The sequence below is a fragment of the Papio anubis genome, chromosome 5 (assembly GCF_008728515.1).
Source record: "Papio anubis isolate 15944 chromosome 5, Panubis1.0, whole genome shotgun sequence".
In the NCBI taxonomy this organism is placed as follows: Eukaryota; Metazoa; Chordata; class Mammalia; order Primates; family Cercopithecidae; genus Papio; species Papio anubis.
In genome coordinates, this window is record NC_044980.1 from 83,450,015 (window position 1) to 83,473,009 (window position 22,995).

At 38.2% G+C, this 22,995-nt stretch overlaps 1 protein-coding gene across 8 annotated transcripts in view; it reads left to right on the forward strand.

The window, feature by feature from the left end:
- POLR3G (RNA polymerase III subunit G) overlaps window positions 1–22,995 on the forward strand; it is a 41,950-nt gene that overhangs the window by 1,464 nt on the left and 17,491 nt on the right. For 4 of the 8 annotated variants that reach the window (XM_009208757.3, XM_021939548.2, XM_003899914.3 and 1 more), the window contains exons 2-4: window positions 10,531–10,690; window positions 13,041–13,170; window positions 21,096–21,152. In XM_009208757.3, the coding sequence (XP_009207021.1) occupies window positions 10,574–10,690; window positions 13,041–13,170; window positions 21,096–21,152 (304 nt within the window). In that variant the 5' untranslated portion in view covers window positions 10,531–10,573. Of the gene's footprint in view, window positions 1–8,767; window positions 10,691–13,040; window positions 13,171–21,095; window positions 21,153–22,995 lie in introns of those variants that run through there. The other 4 variants (XM_009208759.4, XM_009208762.4, XM_031666290.1 and 1 more) reach the window with 2 other exon arrangements.

The window sequence follows — 22,995 nt, forward strand, 5'->3', positions numbered from 1 at the left end:
TTGGCATTTTATATCGTAGGGAAGGAAGTTGTTAATATGGTTTGTCTTTTCTTCTAAAAAATAAAATTCTGTATCCACCCTCTTTTTTTTTTTTTTTTTTTTTTTTTGATTTGGTCTGTCCTTGGAAGAGAGAAACGCGAGTTGGTAGAAAGGCTCAAATAGAGAAAAGGAGCACCTGGTAAGGACGGGAAAAGTGAATAATGTCTGGGTGTGGCCCTGCCAGCCTCTTAAATCATCCGCTCTGTTAACATCAGGTCACTGTCTCCACTCCCCACTTCCCAGCTATTGAAGCATCTATTTAGGTTTTTTTTTGTTTTTTGTTTTTTTGAGACAGAGTCTCTATTGCCCAGGCTGGAGTGCAGTGGCGCAATCTCGTCTCACTGCAACCTCCGCCTCCTGGGTTCAAGCGATTCTCCTGCCTCAGCCTCCCAAGGAGCTGAGATTACAGGCGCCCGCCACTGCACCCGGCTAATTTTGTATTTTTAGTAGAAATGGGGTTTCACTATGTTGACCAGGCTGGTCTTGAACTCCTGACCTCAAGTGATCCGCCTGCCTCGGCCTCCCAAAGTGCTGGGATTACAGGCGTGAGCCACTGTACCCGGCCAGAAGCATCTATTTAGGCTTCAGAAATTCCCTTGAGAACTTGAGTAACCTCCCAACTTAGCCAGGAAAAATGATAAGGAGACTCATGAGACAGCATTACAAAAGAATTATGAAAACCGTTACTGTGACAACTACTAATAAGCCTTCATGGAAGGAGAGGTATACCCTCTTTTCCTACCCTCCTGAAGTCTTTGGTGGGCATGCAGCTTTTCTAAATACTTTGCTAATCTTGGTAGAGATTATTTGGTTACTCAGTTGGGGGCTATCCTTATGCACAAGTCACTGAGCTAGATAATTCATGAACAGAATTGTGTAAAAAGGTCATAATCTGGAATCTCAGGAGTTTGAAGGAAGATAATGTCTGTACACAATTACTTGGAAGATAAAGCATTACAGGGTATGTACCACAGAGAAAGTAAAAACTAGATTCAATAAGAATACAGATGGAAGGGATTCTTGAGGAGTGGCTTTTGAGCTGGCCTTAAAAGACTACTTTTAGGGCATTCTCAGCAGAGTAATATAGGGCCCTCAGTAGTCTGGGTACTTTTTCTCTAGGCAGAAGTGAGCCACTAGTGGTGAAATGGAGTGATATCTCTACCAGGCCATGAGCTCAGCAATAATTTGCGCAATAATCATTGGCCTTTTGCCGGGCTTTGGTTAGTAATGGGGACATAAAAAGGAGAATAAGTTTCCAAGGAGACTTTCACACTTCCAGGTCCCTCTGCCTGCATCCCACATCTCACTGGATATCCTTTTTTAATTCTCTGCATGGCTCTTTGCTTTACTTTTGTCAGGCTTATGCTCAGATATCACTGAATAAGAGAGGACTTCTTCAGCCACCCTTTCCACAATAGCATCCATGTTTCCTGTCTTTATTTTTCTTTTTGTCACTTCCTGACATTTCCTATAAAATATATTTTGTCAGTTTCTTACCTCAGACTCTAAGCTTCATGAGAGGAGAGATTTTGTTTTGCTCACTACTGTATTCCCAATTCATAGAAGACAGCCTGACGATGAGGGTGCTTAATAAATACTTGATTGGATTGAAGAGCCTCCCTGGGAGACAGATAAGAGCTGACAGTTACAACATGATTGTAAAAAGGGCTTAAAAGCAGAGTAGTACTTGGGAAACACAGAGAAGGGAGAGGCCTATCTCCATGTAGGGTGGAAGAAATTGTCATGGAGAAAGTGTCATTTGCATGGCATCTGAAAAGAACCTGGGGCTTAGGTGGATGTGGCAGGAAGGGCACTCCAGGCATGCACTGGTTGATTTGGCCACAGCGTGGGGTGCATGTAGTGAGAGGCAGAAAGACTCCAAAGCTCTTTTAAGGAGAGTCACATGTCAAGATTTGTATTCCAGAAAGATACCCTAGACTGCAGAGTGGATTGAAAGGGAGAGTCCGGCCACAGGAAGTTTATTTGTTCTGTTTTAGAGGTCCAGGTGAAAGATGAGAGAGTCTGAACTGAAGCAGAGGTGGAACGTGGAACTGAAGCAGAGAAACGGAACATGGGAGAGAGAACAGAGCTGATAAACCTCTACTTTTAGATGGGGGATTGGAAGTAGACAGGTCAGGATACCTATCCTGATTGTAGCAATTTAGGGGTCATTCATCAGGAATAATACTGTGACTTAACTTTCGCTGCCTCCTCTGGCTTCTGTGTCTGCTTCTATCTGTTTGTGCATTTATTGATGGAGCTGATGTTGTTACTGGTGGAGGGTGTCCAGGTTCTTGGCGTCTTGAACAAAGAATTGGACAAAATGCACAAAGCAAAGAAAGAATGAAGCAACAAAAGCAGATATTTGTTGAAAATGAAAGTACACTCCAGTGAGGGAGTGGGTGGAGCATATGGGCTCAAGGGTCCCCTTACAGAATTTGTGGGGGTTTAAATACCCTCTAGGGGTTTCCATTTAGTTACTTGGTGTACACCCTATGTAAATGAAGAGGATGAAGTAAAGTTACAAAGTCATTTACTTGGCATATGCCCTATGAAGAGGGTATTTCCTGTCATAGCTGAAGTGTGAATCAGCCTTTTTGTTCCCTGCCTCCAGACCCTGTTTTCCTGCCTCATTGTATACAAGGAACTGTGTAAAATGTGGAGGACAAGACATTTCGGTTACATCATAACTCATAAAATGTTAGAACTAGGAGGAATTTCAGAGATTAGCTCAGCATCTGCTAGGGGTTGTTTTTGTAGTTGATTAAAATTGACTTTTTTATTTCATCTCTTGGATGCTTAAACTATACCCATTTTTAAGCCTCTCAGAACAATTCTGAATAGGAATTTTCAGGAGACATCCTGAAATGGAAGGGGCAATGCTACTGATTTTACATTTTTAATTGAGTCTGTTTTGCAGTTACTAATTCACTTCATTGAATAAAGACCTCCCTGGGATTAAAAAAGTCTTCTAACCAGCCTAGACTATGCTTCCTGAAGTGTAATGCAAATGAAAGAATAGTGGAAAGGTTTTCTGAGGCCTTAAAGCTGTCCTGCTTTTGTTAGGAATTAGCTTTGCATCCTTAGGTAATCAAGTAACCGCTTAGGGTGTCACTTTCCTTTTCTGTAAAATGGAAGGTTTAATCTGCAGTGGTTCTTTTTTTTTTGAGACAGAGTCTTGCTCTGTCGCCCAGGCTGGAGTGCAGTGGCCTGATCTGGGCTCACTGCAAGCTCCACCTCCCGGGTTCACGCCGTTCTCCTGCCTCAGCCTCCCAAGTAGCTGGGACTACAGGCGCCCGCCACCACGCCCAGCTAATTTTTTGTATTTTTAGTAGAGACGAGGTTTCACCGTGTTAGCCAGGATGGTCTCGATCTCCTGACCTCGTGATCCGCCCGCCTCGACCTCCCAAAGTGCTAGGATTACAGGCGTGAGCCACCGCGCCCGGATTTTTTTTTTTTTTTTTTTTTTTTGAGAGGGAGTCTCACTCTGTCACCCAGGCTGGAGTTCAGCGGCGCAATCTCAGCTCACTGCCATCTCCACGTCCCGGATTCAAGTGATTCTCCTGCCTCAGCCTCCTGAGTAGCTGGGACTACAGGCGTGTACTGCCATGCCCAGCTAAGCCTGTAATCCCAGCACTTTGGGAGGCCGAGGCGGGCAGATCAGGAGATCAAGAGATCGAGGTCATCCTGGCCAACATGATGAAACCCCGTCTCTACTAAAAATGCAGTGGTTCTTAATTTGGGTTGCACACTGTAATCTCCTGGAATGCTTTAAAAAGTCCTGATGCTTAAATAGTACCTCTAGAGCTTCTGATTTTATTGTTCTGGGGGGAATCCTGGGTTTTCTTTTCTTTAAAACCTCCCAGTGATTCCAGTGTGCAGGTAGGTCCCACTCAAAGAAAGGGGGAAAAAAAGCCTTAATAATGGGCTAACTGAATTGTACTTCTGTGGGTAGATTTGCTCCTCAAATCACAGTGCACAAATAGGGTAAGCTTGACATTAATCGTACAGCTGTTGCTATATAGGAAGCACTATGCTAGACAGTAGGGAGGATAAAATCTCTACTTAATAGACAGTAGGGAGGATAAAATCTCTACTTAACACAGTCAGAACCAACAAACAGCCAGGTGCAGTGGTTTATGCCTGTAATCCCAGCACTTTGGGAGGCTGAGGAAGGCACATCACCTAAGGCCAGGAGTTCAAGAGTAGCTTTGTCAACATGGTGAAACCGTATCTCTACTAAAAATACAAAAATTAGCCGGGTTTGGTGGCGGGCACCAGTAATCCCAGCTACACTGGAGGCTGAGGCAGGAGAATTGCTTGAACCTGGGAGGCGGAGGTTGCAGTGAGCCGAGATCGCGCCAATGCACTCTAGCCTGGGCGACAGAGACTCCATCTCGGGGGGGGGGGGGGGGGGTGGGAACAAACAAACAACAAACTAAAAACATAGGTGAAACTCCTCTCCTTTGGAAAAGGTCCATTTCCCAAAAGTGGTATTCTCTTTATTTCTTTAAAAACTGATGAGTGTGGTAACATGTATCACCTGAATTTTTTTTTTTTTTTTTTTTTTTTTAATCTATGTGTTTTAACAGGAGGATCTTTCCAAGAGCAATGTGGGATGAAGTGACTGTTGTGGTTGCTGGGGACTTAAACTGGCTTTTATGGTAAAAAGGGATGTAGCAAGTCAGGGAGGCAGAGGGAGTAAGTTGCAGTGGAAAGACTGGTATTCAAGAAATGACTATAGACTAGTGAGTCAGGAAAATAGGGTGCAACCATCTTAAAAGGGCTCTGAGTAAATAGGGAATTTGGATTTAATTCAATTAGCCAAGAGGGAAGATGAGGAGAGTAGCAGAATCAAAACTCTGCTTTAGAATGAGTAATGTGGATCCATAAATTAAACAGGAAGAAGAAGGGATACCACAAAGTTTGCAGTTAATCAGAAGTGAGGTGAAAAAGGACTGAGCTGGATTATGGTACAAAAATTGCAAAGAAAGTGACATTTAGAAGGAAGGCATTGATCAGTGCTCTCTGGCTCCTAGCACAGTGCCTGGAATGCTCAATATTGGTTGAATGAGTGACTCAGTGAAATTGGGCCATATGAAGTAGAGAAAGATTTGGATCATGAGGAAATATAGAAAGCACTAAAACTCAAGAGTTTTTTTTTTTTTATTCAAGAGTTTGATGTATTGAAAAAGGAATGAGGCAGTGTGAGTTAACTCAACCACAGTCTCACTTGTAGGTCGTTTCTTTCATGATATATTTACCAGGATCCAGGGACTCTCTCTGAGCTCTGCAGGAGAAGAAAATGAATTTATCAGCTCCTCTGTGTACAGGGGAATGAATTCATGAAAACTAAACTTAAAGAGATGGGTTTGTAGACTGGAATGCCATATAATTATTAAATGTGTCAACAAACTAGGAAACTTTTCTGTCAAGGGTGGTACATTCGCTAATGATAGCAATTCATACACCCAAAGATTGCTTGATTAAAAATGGAAATTTAGAATCAGTAAATTTTGTTATTTTTCAAGAGCTATTCCATGAAGCCGTGCTAGCTGGTATCCTCTTTTTTTAGAGTGAGTTTTCCAAACTTTTCCAGGGCCCACCTCCAAAGATTCTGGTATAGTAGGTTTGAGGGCTTGAAGAAAGCTTAGGACTGTGTGTTTAGCAGGTCCTCTGGTTAATTCTTATGATCAGGAAAGTCTGGTAAACTTTACCTGAAATTGTTTTTAATCTTTAAGTAGTGGCAGATCCTGGACTGGAGTGCAGCCCAGTGGTTTTGAGTAGGGCTAGTGGGCTCTTGTAATTGTTTCTTAGAGTGAAAGGTGTGACCCCTTTTGCTCAGCAATTTGGATACTTGGGAGATACGCTTTCTCTAGGCTCAGCGTATGTCTTAGTGACTCAGCAGTTGAAACAAGTCCATTTGGATATTTTCCTGCTTTTTTAATGTGGAGAGCTGGAATAAGCTTGGCTCTTAAAATAAATACAGTTACTGTATGAACTTTATTTTAAGGTAACTAAATAATAGATAAGAGAAATTGATTCCTGGTGGAATTCCAATTAATAAAACAGAAAGAATGATAAAATTTGTATACCACCATTTTGCAATTCATAATGGAAAAATGGATGTAGGTGGTGATTATCAGTGACTGCTAAAATCATTAGGTGAAAACTGATGGACACTTTATACTTAATGAAATAGACCAACACCTGAACCCATGACCAGCCTGATCAATACCAAGAGGGAGACTTTATGTTCATCTTGATATAATGCAGAAGGAAAGAGAGAGCATCCTTTTAAGTATTCTTGGAAAAAAAAAAAAATCAAACCCTAATCTAAGCCTCTAGTTTACCTGTTTATTGGAAATACACCCAGTGAATAGAGGAATATGTTAAACCATATCTCAGGTATAAATCAGTCAAATCCAGAATACGGGAAATTGTATAGCTTTGCTACTTTCAAAGTATGGTTTACAAATCAGTTGATGTCTCCTGAGACCTTGATAAAAATGCAAATTCTCAGATTCTGTCTGCGGCTAACTGATTCAAAATCTGCATTTTAACAAGATTCCTAGGTAATTCTCTTGTACCTAAAGTTTAAGAAGCATTGTACAGGGCACTGACCTAGTTTTTTAGACAAATAGACAGAAAAAAAAAAAGGAAAACAATTGCAGTTTAAAAGAAAGTAAAATGTCATGTCTTTTTTATATCTTGATTTGAACAAATTAACTGTAAAAACATTTATGTGATAAGTAAAAAATGTGAATGTTCTATATAAGATGATGGTATAGAGTTATTGTTAAAATTATAGATGCAATGTTATTGTGATTTTTTTTTAAAAGCCCTTAACTCTCAGAGAAGATACATACTGAAGAGTTTAAAACAATCTGAAGCATGGGAGTAGAAAAGTATAAAGTACAATAGTCATATACTGATAATTTTGAAGCTGAGTAGTGGGTATATGGGGATTTAGTATACTGACTTTTGTGTATGTAAGTATAGTAAATGTAAGTATTAGAAAAAAAAAAAGGCATGGAGTTGTAGTTTAAAATGGCAGCATTAAAGATGATAAATCAACTTTTAGTGTTCAAGCAGCTATGAAGGAAAACTCAAATATGGAGGCCTGCAAGGATAAATTTACAAAATGAATAATGTAAAACTATGAAACCCAAAGGGAGGGATTGAAACCAACTTTGCAAAAATCATAACTGAGAAAATTATGACAGTGAAAGATATCAGACCTAACTGATCCCATCTTGCTTCTAACCTCTAAACTGTCCTTGTTCATTCTTGGGCGTGAAACCACCTTTGCAAATTTATGACTGAGACAGCGAAAGAGATCTAAACTAACTGTGACTCCATCTTGCTTCTAACCTTTAAGCTGTCCGTGTTCATTCCTGGGCATAGACTGAACTAACTTTGGGAGGAACTTAGTTTATGGTTTAAAACAAAGACGGTAACAGACTTTCCCAAAACAAACCTCCTCCTTGCTTGGGGACTAGACTGCCATTGTAGGACTAAGAAATTATCCACAAGATTAGAAATTATAGTTTAGGAGTCATGCAGTTGGAGGCTACAAGATTCTGACCCTCCCTAAACCGAAGATCAGTGCTTGAAATATTTTGCAGACCCTGCCCTCCCTAAACCGAAGATCAGTGCTTGAAATATTTTGCAGACCCTGCCGTTGATGGATCAGGGGGCACTACCCAGAGTGATTAACTGACTCTTCTGATCTTGTGGCCCCCACCCAGGAACTGACTCCGCAGAAGAGAACAGCTTTGACTTCCTATGATTTCATCGCAGAGCCAACCAATCTGCACTTCCAATTCACTGCCCCCCTACCCACCAAATTAACCTTAAAATCTCTGATCTCCAGCCAGGCGCAGTGGCTCACTCCTGTAGTCCCAACACTTTGGGAAGCCAAAGCGGGTGGATCACCTGAAGTCAAGAGTTCAAGACCAGCCTGACCAACATGGAGAAACCCCGTCTCTACTAAAAATATAAAATTAGATAGGCATGGTGGTGCATGCCTGTAATCTCAACTACTCGGGAGGCTGAGGCAGGAGAATTGCTTGAACCTGGGAGGTGGAGGTTGCAGTGAGCTGAGACCGCGCCGTTGCACTCCACCCTGGGCAACAAGAGCGACACTCCATCTCAAAAAAATCTCCAAGTTTTCGGGGAGACTGATTTAAGGAGTAATAAAACTCCGGTCTCCCGCACAGCCAGCTCTGTGTGAATTACTCTTTCTATATTGCAATTCCCCTGTCTTGATAAATCAGCTCTGTCCATACAACAGGCAGGGTGAACCCCTTGGGCAGTTACAAAATAGTATCTGAAAATGTTCTCAGTATCATAGCCATTATGTCAAATCAAATGCCATATATTCTACTTGGGTAATTCACAGAAAACAGGAAACAATGTTTCATTACAAAAAGATGTTGAATATATGATTTGCTTCTGGGGCCTTAAATGTAGAAGGACATTAAAATTGGCCATCATTGGCAGGGTGTCATTGGCTGGGTGCCGTGGCTCATGCCTATAATCCTAGCACTTTGGAAGGCTGAGGCAGGCAGATCACTTGAGGTCAGGAGTTTGAGACCAACCTGGCCAACATGGTGAAACCCCGTCTCTCCTAAAAAAATTCAAAAATAAGTCCTATAATCCCAGCTACTTAGGAGGCTGAGACAGGAGAATCACTTAAGCAAGGGAGGGAGGTTACAGTGAGCCACGATTGTGCCACCTGGGTGACGGAGCAAGACTTCATCTGAAAATAAATAAATAAATCAATAAATAATTAATTAATTTTAAAAATTAAATTGGCTGGCTAAAAGTGCAGTGCCTTGTTACTGCTATTCCTTGTAAATGAATTAAAACTTGGACTGCCACATCCTGAGTGTAGATTTACAGCAGTTACAGTTATCTCACCTTTAAGGCAAATATTTTTAAGTTGCTAAAGCTAGTTTGTATAATTTTAAACCTCAAAGATGAGACCTATGAAGTCCTTGATTCTGCATGTGTATTTTAACTCAACTACTCCTTAGTTGCTAAGACTTCCACCAGAATGGTTCTCTCAATACTCTTAACATTTGCTGTGTGTTAGAATCACCTGGGAAGCTTCTAAAACTGACTCTTGCCCAATCCTCACCCCAAGAGATCTGGATTGATTGGTTCAGTTCAGTGATTCTCAGAACTTAGCATACATAAGAATTATCTGGAAGGCTTCTTAAAACACCAGTACTGGGCTCACCCACAGTTTCTTTTTTCTTTAGGTCTGTGGTGGAACTCACAGTTTGCATTTCTACCAAGTTCTGAGTGATGCTGCTGCAGACAGCACTCTTTGAGAACCATTGCTCTAGGTTTTTAAGCTACCCAAGTGATTCTAATGGCAGCCAGGGTTGAGAACTGAGAGGCGCTTGCTTTGTAGTGTTGGCCCTGTGATAAAGTGAGCTGGGAGTTTTCAGCCTTTTGGTCCAAAGAACTGCATATATTCAAATTGTAGACAGTAAAATTGATATAAAGAAGTAGCACCTTGTTGGTTTTAGGTGGTGTTCCTTCACCATTAATGTGGCAGACTAAGAGGAGTGACATTAATGACGAGGCAAGAAACCCTGGTGAAGAGTAGAGCAGCTGTGTGAAGTACTGTGACTTGCATAATTTTGTAAGGAGGGCAAGTGAGAGTGAGTAGATTCAGAAATGAGACTGAGCTGATGGAGCCAAAACCAAAGCCACTCCTCTGACTTCCTCCAGGTGGACTGGAGGACATATTGTTTATGTCTTGGGTTCACAGGCTTAAATGAGGCTCAGTATTATCAGCGGGAAAAGAGATGTAAAGAGTGTGCATTATAATCATCACTACAGTTGAATGCAGACTTCTATTGGAAGAACTCTAGCGTAGGGAACCCTGTTTTTACATTGCCAGCTCAGTTCTCATAGTATAATCAGAGGATTCAAAAGTTCATTACAACTTGCATGTATGATGTCACTCCTGTCCCCAAAATTGAAGAGTACAGGTTTATCGTAACTTTAATGATTTCAACTGTTTTCCTCTGAATTTTTTTTTTCTTGGACAGGCTTCTTTCGAGTCTCATCAAGCGACCATTCCCATTTCTAAAAGGGAGACATTAGACTAGATCTCAGGGATTCTTCCTAACACTCACATGCTAAGATAAATCATTTAAAGTCTTAAAGTATATATGACTAATGATAGTTTTTATGTTGATATGAAAAAGAAAGATTTCTTCTCCTCATCAGTCTGGATGTGGGACAGTAGTAGTGGGTGAGGGAGTTGAAGCCATCATTATCTTACCTGCCAAAGATGTGTGAGTGTGAGAAATTCAACAGTTACTTGTCAAATGTTTATTTCTCCACATGTTTTGCTTTCCAAAAGTATTTTAAATCAACGATGCTACTTAAGGGATGCAGTTTTATATTTTGCTTTAAAGTGTTGATTTCTTTTTTATGTGTGATCCAGTAAATCTTAATCATTAATAGTGCCTTTCAGAATTTGGCTACTCATCTGGTATAACTATTTCTGATGGCTGGGAATAAAGGAAGAGGACGTGCTGCTTATACCTTTAATATTGAGGCTGTTGGATTTAGCAAAGGTGAAAAGTTACCTGATGTAGTGTTGAAACCACCCCCACTATTTCCTGTAAGTATATGAACTGTTGAATTCTCATAGTGTGTTTTTTCATTTTTCAGAGCATATTAAATTCTATATAGGACTTGATATATGATTATAGTATCCTCAAGTATAAGAAAGTAAAGGAGAGTGTGTTTCACTTACCTTTAAATATTTTAATGATCTGCTTTCTTAAAATATAGAAAACAAAACTGTATACATCTTTCTATTAATATATTTAGTAGTATGTGAACCAGTAAAGAATTAGTTTTCAATTCTTACAACTCCTGTTGGTGTTACTGATAAATTCCAATATGAAAATAATAGTTTTAAAAGTCATTAGGTTTTATAATGGTTCTAAGTTCCCACCCTATCGCACCTTCACTTAATGATTTTCTTCTCGTCTTGTATCTATAGAACTTAAGTTTGCTCCTTAGTATGCCACTTGACTTTGTCCCCCACTGAACTTTTTTTGCTTATTTTAGTGTTGTTTTAAAATTTAGTGAGTATGCTGCAAGCTAAATTTGCATAATATGTAATGTTTTCACTTTATGTTTAGTTTAGAATGTATCCAGGGATCTAGATATCTCACACAAGGGGTCTCCGCTTTTTGCTGTTGATATTTTACCTTTTTGATATTCAGCGCAGCATAAAAACAAAGACAAATATCTCAGGTATTGGCATAATGTCACTTTACAGTGATTTTTAAAACAAGCTCTTTTCCATGTGTGAGATTACTTCTAAACACTGGGGATGTTAGTACATAGTATTTCTTTATGCTTGGAATAAAATTAAAATTCCTTACTATTGGATAAAAGGCTCTTCCTGATCTCTCCGTTCTGATGTCTCTCTGACTCTTTTTCTACCACTGTCCTTCTCATTCCCCAGCTACGCGAGCCTCCTTGTGTCCTCAGGCCTTTGGGCCTGCTGGTTCCCTACCATCTCTTCTCTTTGCATGGATGGCTCCCTGATTTTATCCCAATCTCTACTCAAATGTGACTTCCCCAAGAGGCCACGCGTGCTCACCCTGTGTAGACTGCACCTCCATCCTCCGTGCACTGTCAGTCACTTTTCCTTTACCCACCTTCGTTTATTTTTATGTCATTTATCACTATGTGAAATTGTATGTCACCTCATTTGTTTACTAATTTGTTGTGTGTTTCTCTCCTAGAATGTAAGTTCCCTGTGGGCAGGGACTTTGACTTGTTTATCATGGTATCTTCTATAGTCTAACCATGTTGGGTACTCAATAAGTAGTTGCAGCATGAATGTATATATTCCTAATCAAATTTTGAAAATGTACCTTATCTTTATTCTCTGAAACCAGAAATGTCTTTACTATGTACCCTAGAGATCCACTTGTTAATGAATATATTTGTGTAAATATATATACACATACAAATGCATATTTGTGTATATGTATATGTGTGTATAATTTTAAAAACTTGAAATGCAGCTTCAAACTCCATCTTGCCATTTATTCATTCTATGGGCTTATAAATTATTCACTTCTCAATTTCTTCACTGTAAAAGGAGAAATATTGGTAGTCCTTTCAATGAGATAATGGATATTGGATATTGAATATATCATAGTAACCATATACTAAATTATAGCTGCTGCTTTTTTATTTATTTTTTTCCAATAGCACCACCACTAGTTGAGGTTAATAAGGACCTAAAGCAGCTGCCCTCATTTGGGTACCTTAGTTTTTCTTTTTCTTTTTCTTTTTTTTTTTGGTATGTTAATTTTTTTTTTTTTTTTTTTTTTTTTTTTTTTTGGTGAGACGGACTCTCGCTCTGTCACCCAGGCTGGAGTGCAGTGGCACGATCTTGGCTCACTGCAAGCTTCGCCTCCTGGGTTCACACCATTCTCCTGCCTCAGCCTCCCGAGTAGCTGGGACTACAGGTGTCCACCACCACACCTGACTAATTTTTTTTTTTTTTTGTATTTTTAATAGAGACGGGGTTTCACTGTGTTAGCCAGGATGGTCTCGATCTCCTGACCTTGTGATCCGCCTCCTCGGCCTCCCAAAGTGCTGGGATTACAGGCGTGAGCCACCGTGCCTGGCCTGGTATCTTAATCCTTAAAGTAGATAATCACATAGGTCAACAGACTGTATGACAAAATGATTATTGGTGTAGTTTTCAGGGCCAATAGGAAAATTATGCATCTTTTTTACCTCTAATATGAGAGCAAAGTAGGAAATGGGTTAACAGGTTAAATAGACTACAGAAGTTCATCTTTTAAGTTGATTGTAAAACTTAGTGCCTGTAAAACACAGTATTTCAATAAAACTGCTCTTTTCTACAATACAGATAAAAGGGATATTAAAATACATAATTGATTTGAAAAAAAACCTTTGTGTCTTAATTTAAACAGGATACAGATTATAAACCAGTGCCACTGAAAACAGGAGAAGGTGAAGAATATATGCTGGCTTTGAAACAGGAGTTGAGAGAAACAATGAAAAGAATGCCTTATTTTATTGAAACACCTGAAGAAAGACAAGGTACCATATTGGAGTCTTTGATTATGTGTCTTAATGTGTACAGATGAAACAGTGTTTAAGCACAAGATATATAATCATTGAATGTTGATTGATTCTATTCAATAAAAAATTATCAACCACTTTGAAAAAGCATATTTATGTTGCTTTAACAGAAAAAATACTTTAAACTTTGATATTTTAGTTTTAGAAATAGCTTTCACAATAATTTTATATGTTCAGTGAAAATTATGAAAAACAGGAAAATTTTGAAAAGTAAAAATTACCCATGCTTATGTCTAGAGAACCACTATTAATATTTTGTTATATAGTCCAGATTTTTTCTTATGCATGCATATTCTCTTTACAAAATTAGATTCATATTACTTTGTATCTTTTTTCAATCAGTAGCGTATTAGCATTTTCTTTTTTTTTTTGAGACGGAGTCTCGCTGTGTCGCCCAGGCTGGAGTGCAGTGGCCGGATCTCAGCTCATTGCAAGCTCCGCCTCCCGGGTTTTTACGCCATTCTCCTGCCTCAGCCTCCCGTGTAGCTGGGACTACAGGCGCCCACCACCTTGCCCGGCTAGTTTTTTGTATTTTTTAGTAGAGACGGGGTTTCACCGTGTTAGCCAGGATGGTCTCGAACTCCTGACCTCGTGATCCGCCCGTCTCGGCCTCCCAAAGTGCTGGGATTACAGGCTTGAGCCACCGCGCCCGGCCTGCGTATTAGCATTTTCACATATCCTTATTATTCTTGGCAAACATGACTTTTAATGACTGGTAGTCTACTCTGTGGATATAATATTAACTGTAACTAATTTCCTGCTTTTTAAAGATTATTTCCAATTTTTTGCTTGTATATATAATGCTGTGATTATTATCATTATACATAAACCTTTATTCATGTCTCCAATTATTTAATATTTAGGTTAAAAAAATTTTTAAGACTTGATTTTGGTTTTTCATTTAGGTATTTGATATGATGTAAAATATGTGTTCATTAGTGCTGCTTAGTGAAGAAAGGAAACATTATAGTTGGAGAGGGCTCAACAGTCTCAGACTAGAAGTGGGAAGTGGTTTTATAGGAAAGGAAAGGATTCCTGCGTAGCTATTTAGCACAGCAGTACTATATTGATTTTTCACTTTCTGCCCTTGATTGTTGAAATTAGAGAGACTGATACCATCTTTGAGTTCTCAAAACAACATCATTAAAACATGAGAAATTAATAGTGTCATCTCATTCCATTAGTATTAAACATACATTCCATTTTTCCTCTCTCTAGAATAGTTTGAATTGGCTGAGTCAAAAAAGGAAGCCTTGTGTAATGATCTTAGCATGTGCTTATAATTATAAGAAGCATTTTAGACAAATTCATTTAATTCTCAAAACATAGCTGCTTTGAGTTATATAATGGTTTGATAAGAGATATTTTATCTCAAAAATACTTAATTGTTTTTGGTTTTTTTTGTAATAGAATGGAGTCTCACTCTTCTCACCCAGGCTGGAGTGCAGTGGTGCAATCTCGACTCACTGCAACCTCTGCCTCCTGGGTTCAAGTGATTCTGACATCTCAGCCTCCTGAGTAGCTGGAATTATAGACGTGCAATACCGTGCCCAGCTAATTTTGATATTTTTACTAGAGACGTTTCACCATGTTGGCCAGGCTGGTCTGGAACTCCTGACCTCAAGTAGTCTGCCCGCATCAGCCACCCAAAGTGCTGGGATTACAGACAGATGTGAGCCACCGCGCCTAGCCTAATACTGAAATTTTTAACTTCCATGAATATGTTGTATGCTTTCATCTGTTTGAGTTCTAAAATAAAACTTTTCATTTTAAAGATTTCAAAAAGACCAAATGAACTAATCAGTATTCATTCTTATTAGAAAAAATAGTAATGCAGGGTATACTTTAGTGCTTTTAAAATTGATCTTTTCTCTATGGTACAGATTTATTTAGCTGAATGTGGTTGTTATTAAAACACATGTCTAATTTAAAAGTACATCAAATTAGACCAGGCACAGTGGCTTACTCTTGTAATCCTAGCACATTGGGAGGCTGAGGCAGGCGCATCACCTGAGGTCAGGAGTTTGAGACCAACCTGGCCAACATGGGGAAACCCTGTCTCTATTAAAAATACAAAGATTAGCCAGGCGTGGTGGCCCGTGCCTGTAATTCCAGCTTCTCAGGAAGCTGAGGCAGGAGAATCGTTTGAACCGGGGAGGTGGAGGTTGCAGTGAGCTGGGATTATGTCACTGTACTGCAACCTGGGCAACAGAGTGAGACTCTGTCTAAAAAAAAAAAAAAAAAAAAAAAAGTGTATCAAATAATTAAAGCATTTATGTGAGTGTTTTAGACAGGGATATTAAAAACATAATTTTGTCAGTGGGGTGCGGTGGCTCACGCCTGTAATCCCTGCGCTTTGGGAGGCTGAGGCAAGCGGATCACGAGGTCAGAAGATCGAGACCATCCTGGCTAACACGGTGAAACCCCATCTCTACTAAAAATACAAAAATTAGCAGGGCATGGTGGCGGGTGCCTGTAGTCCCAGCTACTCGGGAGGTTGAGGCAGGAGAATGGCGTGAACCCGGGAGGTGGAGCTTGCAGTGAGCCGAGATTGTGCCACTGCACTCCAGCCTGGGTGACAGAGCGAGACTCTGTCTCTTAAAAACAAACAAACAAAGAAACAAACAAAAAACTATAATTCTGTTGTTGGTCTATGGGAGTGGTTGGCTTGTACTTGGATTAAGGGGCACTTTATCTTTGATAACTAGGCAATAAAGTATTTTAAAAATAAGGGGTTTTTTTGCTTTTATTTCTTTCAGGGGAAAACTCTTGTATAGAAATTTCCAGATTGATACAAGTACATTCTCCCTGAGATCTTCATGTTTACTTCTGTCTTTTTTTTTTTTTTTTTTTTTTTTTTTTTTGTATTTTAGAGATGAGGTCTCGCTCTGTCACCCAGGCTAGAGTGCAGTGGCACGATCACAGCTCACTGCAGCTTCCAAACTCCTGGGCTCAAGTGATCCTCCTACCTCAGCCTCTTGAGTAGCTGGGACTACAGGCACACACCACCATGCCTGGCTAATTTTTTATTTTTATTTTTTTTGTAGAGACAGCAGTCTCGTTTTTTTGCTCACAGTGGTCTTGAATTCCTGGCTTCAAGCGATCCTCCCATCTCGGCCTCCCAAAGTGCTGGAATTACAGGCCTGAGCCGTCACACCCAGCTTACCTCTCTTTCCTGATATAGTGTGTTTAAAAAACACTCATGTTAAAAACAAAGGTTTTTCTATAAAATATATACATTTATATGTGCATATATAGGTTTATATAATATGTGTATATATGTGCATGTATAAATTTATATAATATCCATGCTATGAGTGAAAAAGAATTGGCCAGACTGAACTGAACCACCCTACTGTCAGAATCATATTCCGGATAGAGATACTGCATGACTGTGCCTTCGCCAGGTGCATCACTTGCCACTTGTGTTCTTTAGGAAAGAGAGACTTAAGGGCTACTGTAAAGAACTAAATCATTAGACACTAGGACAGACAAATAGGGTGGGAGATCTCAAGACTTCCTGATAGTCAAGTGGCTGGTGGCTCAGGGCATTGAGATCAGTCCTAAAGAACTGAAGGCATGGAATGAACATTTTTCATGTTGCAATGTCTTCAAAGTTTGTTTTTAATGTTTTCAGGTAGAATTATAGAAATGATTAGTATTTTGCATCAAAATTTGTTATATAATAAAGGAAAAGCACCAATGAATATTATTTAGTGAATTTTAGCTGTAAGAGGATGTAGAGATCGTCCAGTCCGGTGGTTTCTAGCTCAAGCTCCTGAACTACAGGGTCCTTTGAGGTAGAAACATGATTCTGACAGTGGTGATGGTGTCATAAGTCATTTTCAGAACCTCACAGCTTAATGGAAATAATACGTTTACTTAAATACATCCATAGGTTTGTTACTGAATAAATGGAATTTGGCTTACTAATTCTTGCTATACCATCCGTGTCCATGAGACTCAATATAAATTTTTGACAGTATTTTTGGAGCAGTTCTTATTGTTTGTGTGATTGATATTCATAACTTTTATTCTTGCGTAGAGGTTTTCTAAAGAAGAAACAGAAATTTACTTAAAAAGGAAAACTCGTTTTATCTTAGAATACCATATCAGCCCATTGAACCCTTTTATATATCTAAGATAACTGTGGAATCTGAGTAATCTTATTTTTTCTCTATCTTGAAATACCTTCCTATTTCATCATCATAGATATTACCTTATCATTATTCATCAGACATTCCCCACTATACTGAAAAAAAGAATAAATATAAAAAATGGGAGAATGATGGAATTGACTGTGCAATTGAAATAAATTATCACTATTATGTCATCATATAGTTTTCCTGTTGCATTGTCCAAAGTATTATATCTGTGTTTTAAGAAGACATAAAGTCTTCAGAGACCTTCATATTTGTAGTTGCTCTGTTTTAATTTTCATTTAATACAATTGAAAATTTCAAAATTTTTTAATTTTCTCATAATGTCCAAAATTGACAGTAAAACATATTCCACAGTTCTTAGATGAATCAGAAGACAAATGCAAAGAGATAGATAGCTCTCTGGATGCTAATGATGACGATTAAATTGATTGTATAAGCAAAATCTCAGACTGAGTCTTCAGATGACATTGTCTTCAGTGAATTTTCTCAAATTCAAGAATCAATGAGTAAACACTATCTCCAAGAATTAAAAAGGAATTATGGTGACCTTGTACAGTCAATCTTTGAAGAAGACCTCATCGTGTAATACTTTGTATCAAAAACCTGGAACATCCCATTTGCTAAAATGAGGTGATCGTTTTTGTTTTGTTTTATGATATTTATGCACCAAAATTAATTTGATGTGTTTTGTAACTGGCAAATGCTCAACATAAAGGCAGAGACAATAATGATCAAAAGGAAATTGATTGTATAGACATGAAATTGTTTTTTGGATTGATCATGTTAATTGGTGATTTTAAATTTAATAATGAAAATATTTTGCAAGTATAGAGCAAAGAAGATGGCTGGGCCATCCTCTCTTCAATAGAAGTATGAGACATGAAAGTTTTTAAAAATATTGCATTTTAGATATGTAAGTACAAGAAGACTTGGAAGTAGTGATAAGCTAGATTGTACTAGAAATGCATTTGTAATATGAAATTATTTAGATGATACACCTATGAGAAAAAGAACCAGAGGAAATGATAAGTTAGAACCTATTAAAGATGCATTTGGAATCTGGGATCAGGAAATACAGAAGGCATATATTCTAGGTTTGTGTGTGGCAGCTGATGCACAGAAAACTGCATTCAAATGACTTTGCCCATTTTGGTTAAATTTACCTTCAAAACCAGTAAAACATGTAATATAAATTTGGATTTGCTATAGTTAATTGCTTAGTAAAATCTCCAATAGCTTTATTTATTTATTTTTATTTGAGACAGGATCTTGTTCTGTCACCCAGGCTGGAATGCAGTGGCATAATCTCAGCTCACTGCAGCCTCCACCTCCCAGGCTCAAGCGATCCTTCCACCATAGCCTCCCAAGTAGCTGGAACCACTGGCATGAGCTACCATGCCTGGCTAATTTTTGTATTTTTTGTAGAGATGGGGTTTCACCATATTGCTCAGGCTGGTCTCAAACTCCTGGACTCAATCCACATGCCGTGGCCTCCCAAAGTGCTGGGATTACATCCATCCTGAGCCACTGTGTTGGGCCTAGTTTTATGATTTTTAAGTAACAGCTTTACTGAGACACAATCCACATGTGTAAAATTTACTTCTTGAAGTGTACAATTAAGTGACTTTTAATATAGCTACAGAGCTATGCAGCCAACACCACTATTTAATTTTTGTTTGTTTTGAGACAGAGTCTTGCTCTGTTACCCAGGCTGGAATGCAGTGGCATGATCTAGGTTCACTGCAACTTCTGCCTCCTGGATTCAAGTGATTCTCTTGCCTCAATCTCAGTACCTGTAATCTCAGTACCTGTAATCTCAGTACCTGGGATTACAGGCACATGCCACCACACCTGGCTAATTTTTTTTGTATTTTTAGTATAGATGGCGTTTTACCATGTTGGCCCAGCTGGTGTTGAACTCCTGACCTCAAGTAATCTACCTGCCCCGGCCTCTCAAAGTGCTGGGATTACAGGTGTGAGCCACTGCACCCAGCCACTCTGGGATTACAGGTGTGAGCCACTATGCCCAGCCACTATCTAAGTTTTTAGAAGCTTTTCGTCATCCAGAAAAGAAATTCTGTAACCTTTAGTAGTCAGTCCCTACTCTTCCCTCCTTCCAACCCGTGGCACCAGAAATGTGCTTTCTGTCTGTGGAGACTTATCTGTTCTGACCATGTCATATAAGTGGAATCCTGTAATATGTGTCTTTTTGTGACTGGCTTCTTACACTTGCCATAATGTTTTCAAGGTTCATTCATGGCTTAGTGCATATGAGTGCTTCATTCCTTTTTATGGCTGAGTAACATTCCACTGTATGGATATATGCCACATTTTGTTTATCCACTCATCACTTGATGGGCATTTGGGTCGGTTCACTTTTAGGATTACATAAGTTATCCTGTCATGAACATTCCTGTACATGTTTTGTGTGAACGTATGTTTTCATTTCTGTTGAGTATGCACATAGGATCATATGATAACTCTGTATTTCACATATGGAGGAACTGCCAAACTGTTTTCTAAAGCGGGTGTACTGTTTTACATTCCTATCAATAATATATGAGGGTTCAAATTTCTCCATATCCTTGCCAATGTTTCTTATTGTTTTTTTTTGATCCTAGCCATCCTAGTGGTTGTAACACAGTATCTCATTGTAGTTTTGATTTGAATTTCCGTAATGATTAGTGATGTTGGTCATCTTTTCAATGCTTTTTGTCCATTTTTGTATCTTCTTTGGAGAAATGTCTATTCAAATCCTTTATACCCCTTTTTAATTGGGTTCCAATGATTAGTTTTCAATAGCTATTCTTTTATCTGTTATCTTTTTTATTCTCTGTATTTCATTATTTGAAATTAACCTAAAAATATTTTAAAATATAAAAAATGGTCTATTGTACCCAGAGGAAAAAGGCTAAAAATTGTTTTTTCTGGTATACTGAAGGTTAAAATTATTTAAAATATGGAATCTGTTTTGGAGAAAATTCTTAAAAAGAAATCGTTGTGTTACAAATGCTAGGAATCTCTCATTTGTGCTGACTTCATTTTACAGGTGAAAAACTTGGCAAGATTAGTTAAAACATTTGACCTGAAGTCAAGCAGTTAAAATACCTAGAAAAACCTGATCTCTTGGTCTCTGATCTACTGCTTATTTTAGTTACCTTTCTGTCATACGTGGTTGTATTATTTGGAAGCAAATTTTTAACATAGAAGAAAAATCAGTACGTATTTGGTCCCTGGTTTTTATCTATTCATCTTTAGTATTACCTTTCGCTTTTCATGACTAACTCCTGACCTACTTTTTATGATGAACATGGCTTCAAGCTTTTGTGTGATAGTGTTGCTTTCCAACTTGTGCTGCTAGGACAGAGTTTGTGCCCTCCTTAAGGGTGTTTCTTGTGATAAGGTGGACCAGTTTGAAGCAAGAGCCGCAGTTGTGGCTTTACTGGTTTTGGCAAGCTCAGAGGATCCCTGCAGTTTTCAGCAGTTGGCATGTAGGGCTTGCAGCTTACTCATTTATGCCTCACATTGGTAACCCCTCACCAAGTCCAACCTTGCCTACCCTTACCCTTTTTCCCATTCTCTTATGTACAAATATAGGAAACTCCCTGCATGTGAAATAAAAAATGTTATCTCTTGTTTTCAATTATCTTAAAGGAATGGCTTAAGTTCAGGGTTACTCTTGATTTTCCTAATGAGTTCTTTATTCTTTTTTTCTCCTAGATATTGAAAGGTATAGTAAAAGATACATGAAGGTATACAAGGAAGAATGGATACCAGGTAACTGCAAAACACACAATATGGAAACAATTTTTAAAGGCTGTCTCTCTCACCTCATATTTTTTTTTAGGCTAAGTTTTCTATTTTTACCATAGGAAAATTGAGTCTGGTTCTTTTATTGTGATTAATTAGTAATATAAATCTGTTAGAAACTAAGGTGAAAAGATTTTTATGCTAAAACAAGGAAGAGTTGAAGTGCTTTTGTGGAAGTTCTTAAACTATATATATGTGTGTGTGTGTGTGTATATATATATATATTTGTTTGTTTGTTTTGTTTTGTTTTGTTTTGAGATGGAGTCTCGCTCTGTCGGCCAGGCTGGAGTGCAGTGGTGCAATCTCAGCTCACTGCAAGCTTCACCTCCAGGTTTTCATGCCATTGTCCTGCCTCAGCCTCCCGAGTAGCTGGGACTATAGGCGCCCACCACCACGCCCGACTAATTTTTTGTATTTTTACTAGAGACAGGGTTTCACTGTGTTAGCCAGGATGGTCTTGATCTCCTGACCTTGTGATCCGCCCACTTTGGCCTCCCAAAGTGCTGGGATTTACAAGCGTGAGCCACTGTGCCCAGCCCTTAAAATATATTTTTTATAAAAATAGGACAGGCCAAACAAACCATTTGGATTTTCCAATTTAATTAGCCACAATCACAATTTTAATTTGTAGTACCAAGAAGCACAAATACTATGCTCCTGAGCAATTTTAGAGCATTTGAAGAGAAAACAAAATTCTTGTTTTAAAGGTATTTTAAGCCAAGCTCATGGATCTTCCTTTCTTTTAAGCAGACTAGTTTTAGTTGTTAGGTTTCTTTTTCAAAAGAACTATATCTAAAAAGAAGCTTTACCTTGAGTATGGACAAGTTAGAAGGGGCCGTAAAGGAGATCTCATCCCACTCATTCATTTTGCAAATAAAAACAGTTGTCATAGAAATAAAGTGACCTGTCAGATACTGTTAGAACCCAGGTCTTCTCATTTTAATTCACATTCTTTTTATGTCTCTGTCCTTGGTCTTTTATGGAAACTGCCCTTATGTAAAAACATAAATGGCATTAATAGCATTATCGTTTTCACAGATTATAGTACTATCTTTTCAGTGTTGGTAAGGTTGGAAACAACTTAGGTCTCTCATTTCTTCCGTTTCATTAGTATTCATCTCTCAGATGAGTCTCTTTATATATTCCCGTCATGATCTAAAATGAATAGTTTACAAAAACTAAAATATATTCAAAGCAAAATTTATTTTTCAGGTAAAATGACTTGAGATTTAAATTCTTTGTAAAAATGCTCCGAAATTTCTTTATTAGCAGGCAGTATTTTTAAATCAACTTTTATGTTGCTTCAATTTTCTGTTTAACTCTGTGCTTAAAAATTAAAAGAAAGTGACACATTAGAGGAATTATTTAAGTAATATAAGCAAAATTATTTATTGGAAGAAATTTATTTTTGACAGCTATTTATATTTTTAATTTTAAAGTTTTCAGATGTTAGAATTGTTTATTTCATTTTGCATATGTTGGGATTGTGGTAACATACTTTTGAAAAAAAAATTTGTTGCATAAGAAATATATCAACTACAGAAAACTTATGAAATACAAAGTAGTCAAATAAATAAATATAAATAATACTTAAGAAAAACTGTCATAATTCCAGCACCCACAAATAATTACCGTAAGATTTTCTTCCCCCAAAAAATTTATAGCACTGTTTCAAAGCTATTGTAATAAACTTTTCTTTATAGGAGAAAATATATCATTGTCTGTTATATTTGGATTTTGTTTTTTTATGTTTCAAGCTAAATTTGTAAAGTCAGATACTAAGGCACTTTATTGTCATTTCCTGGATAAC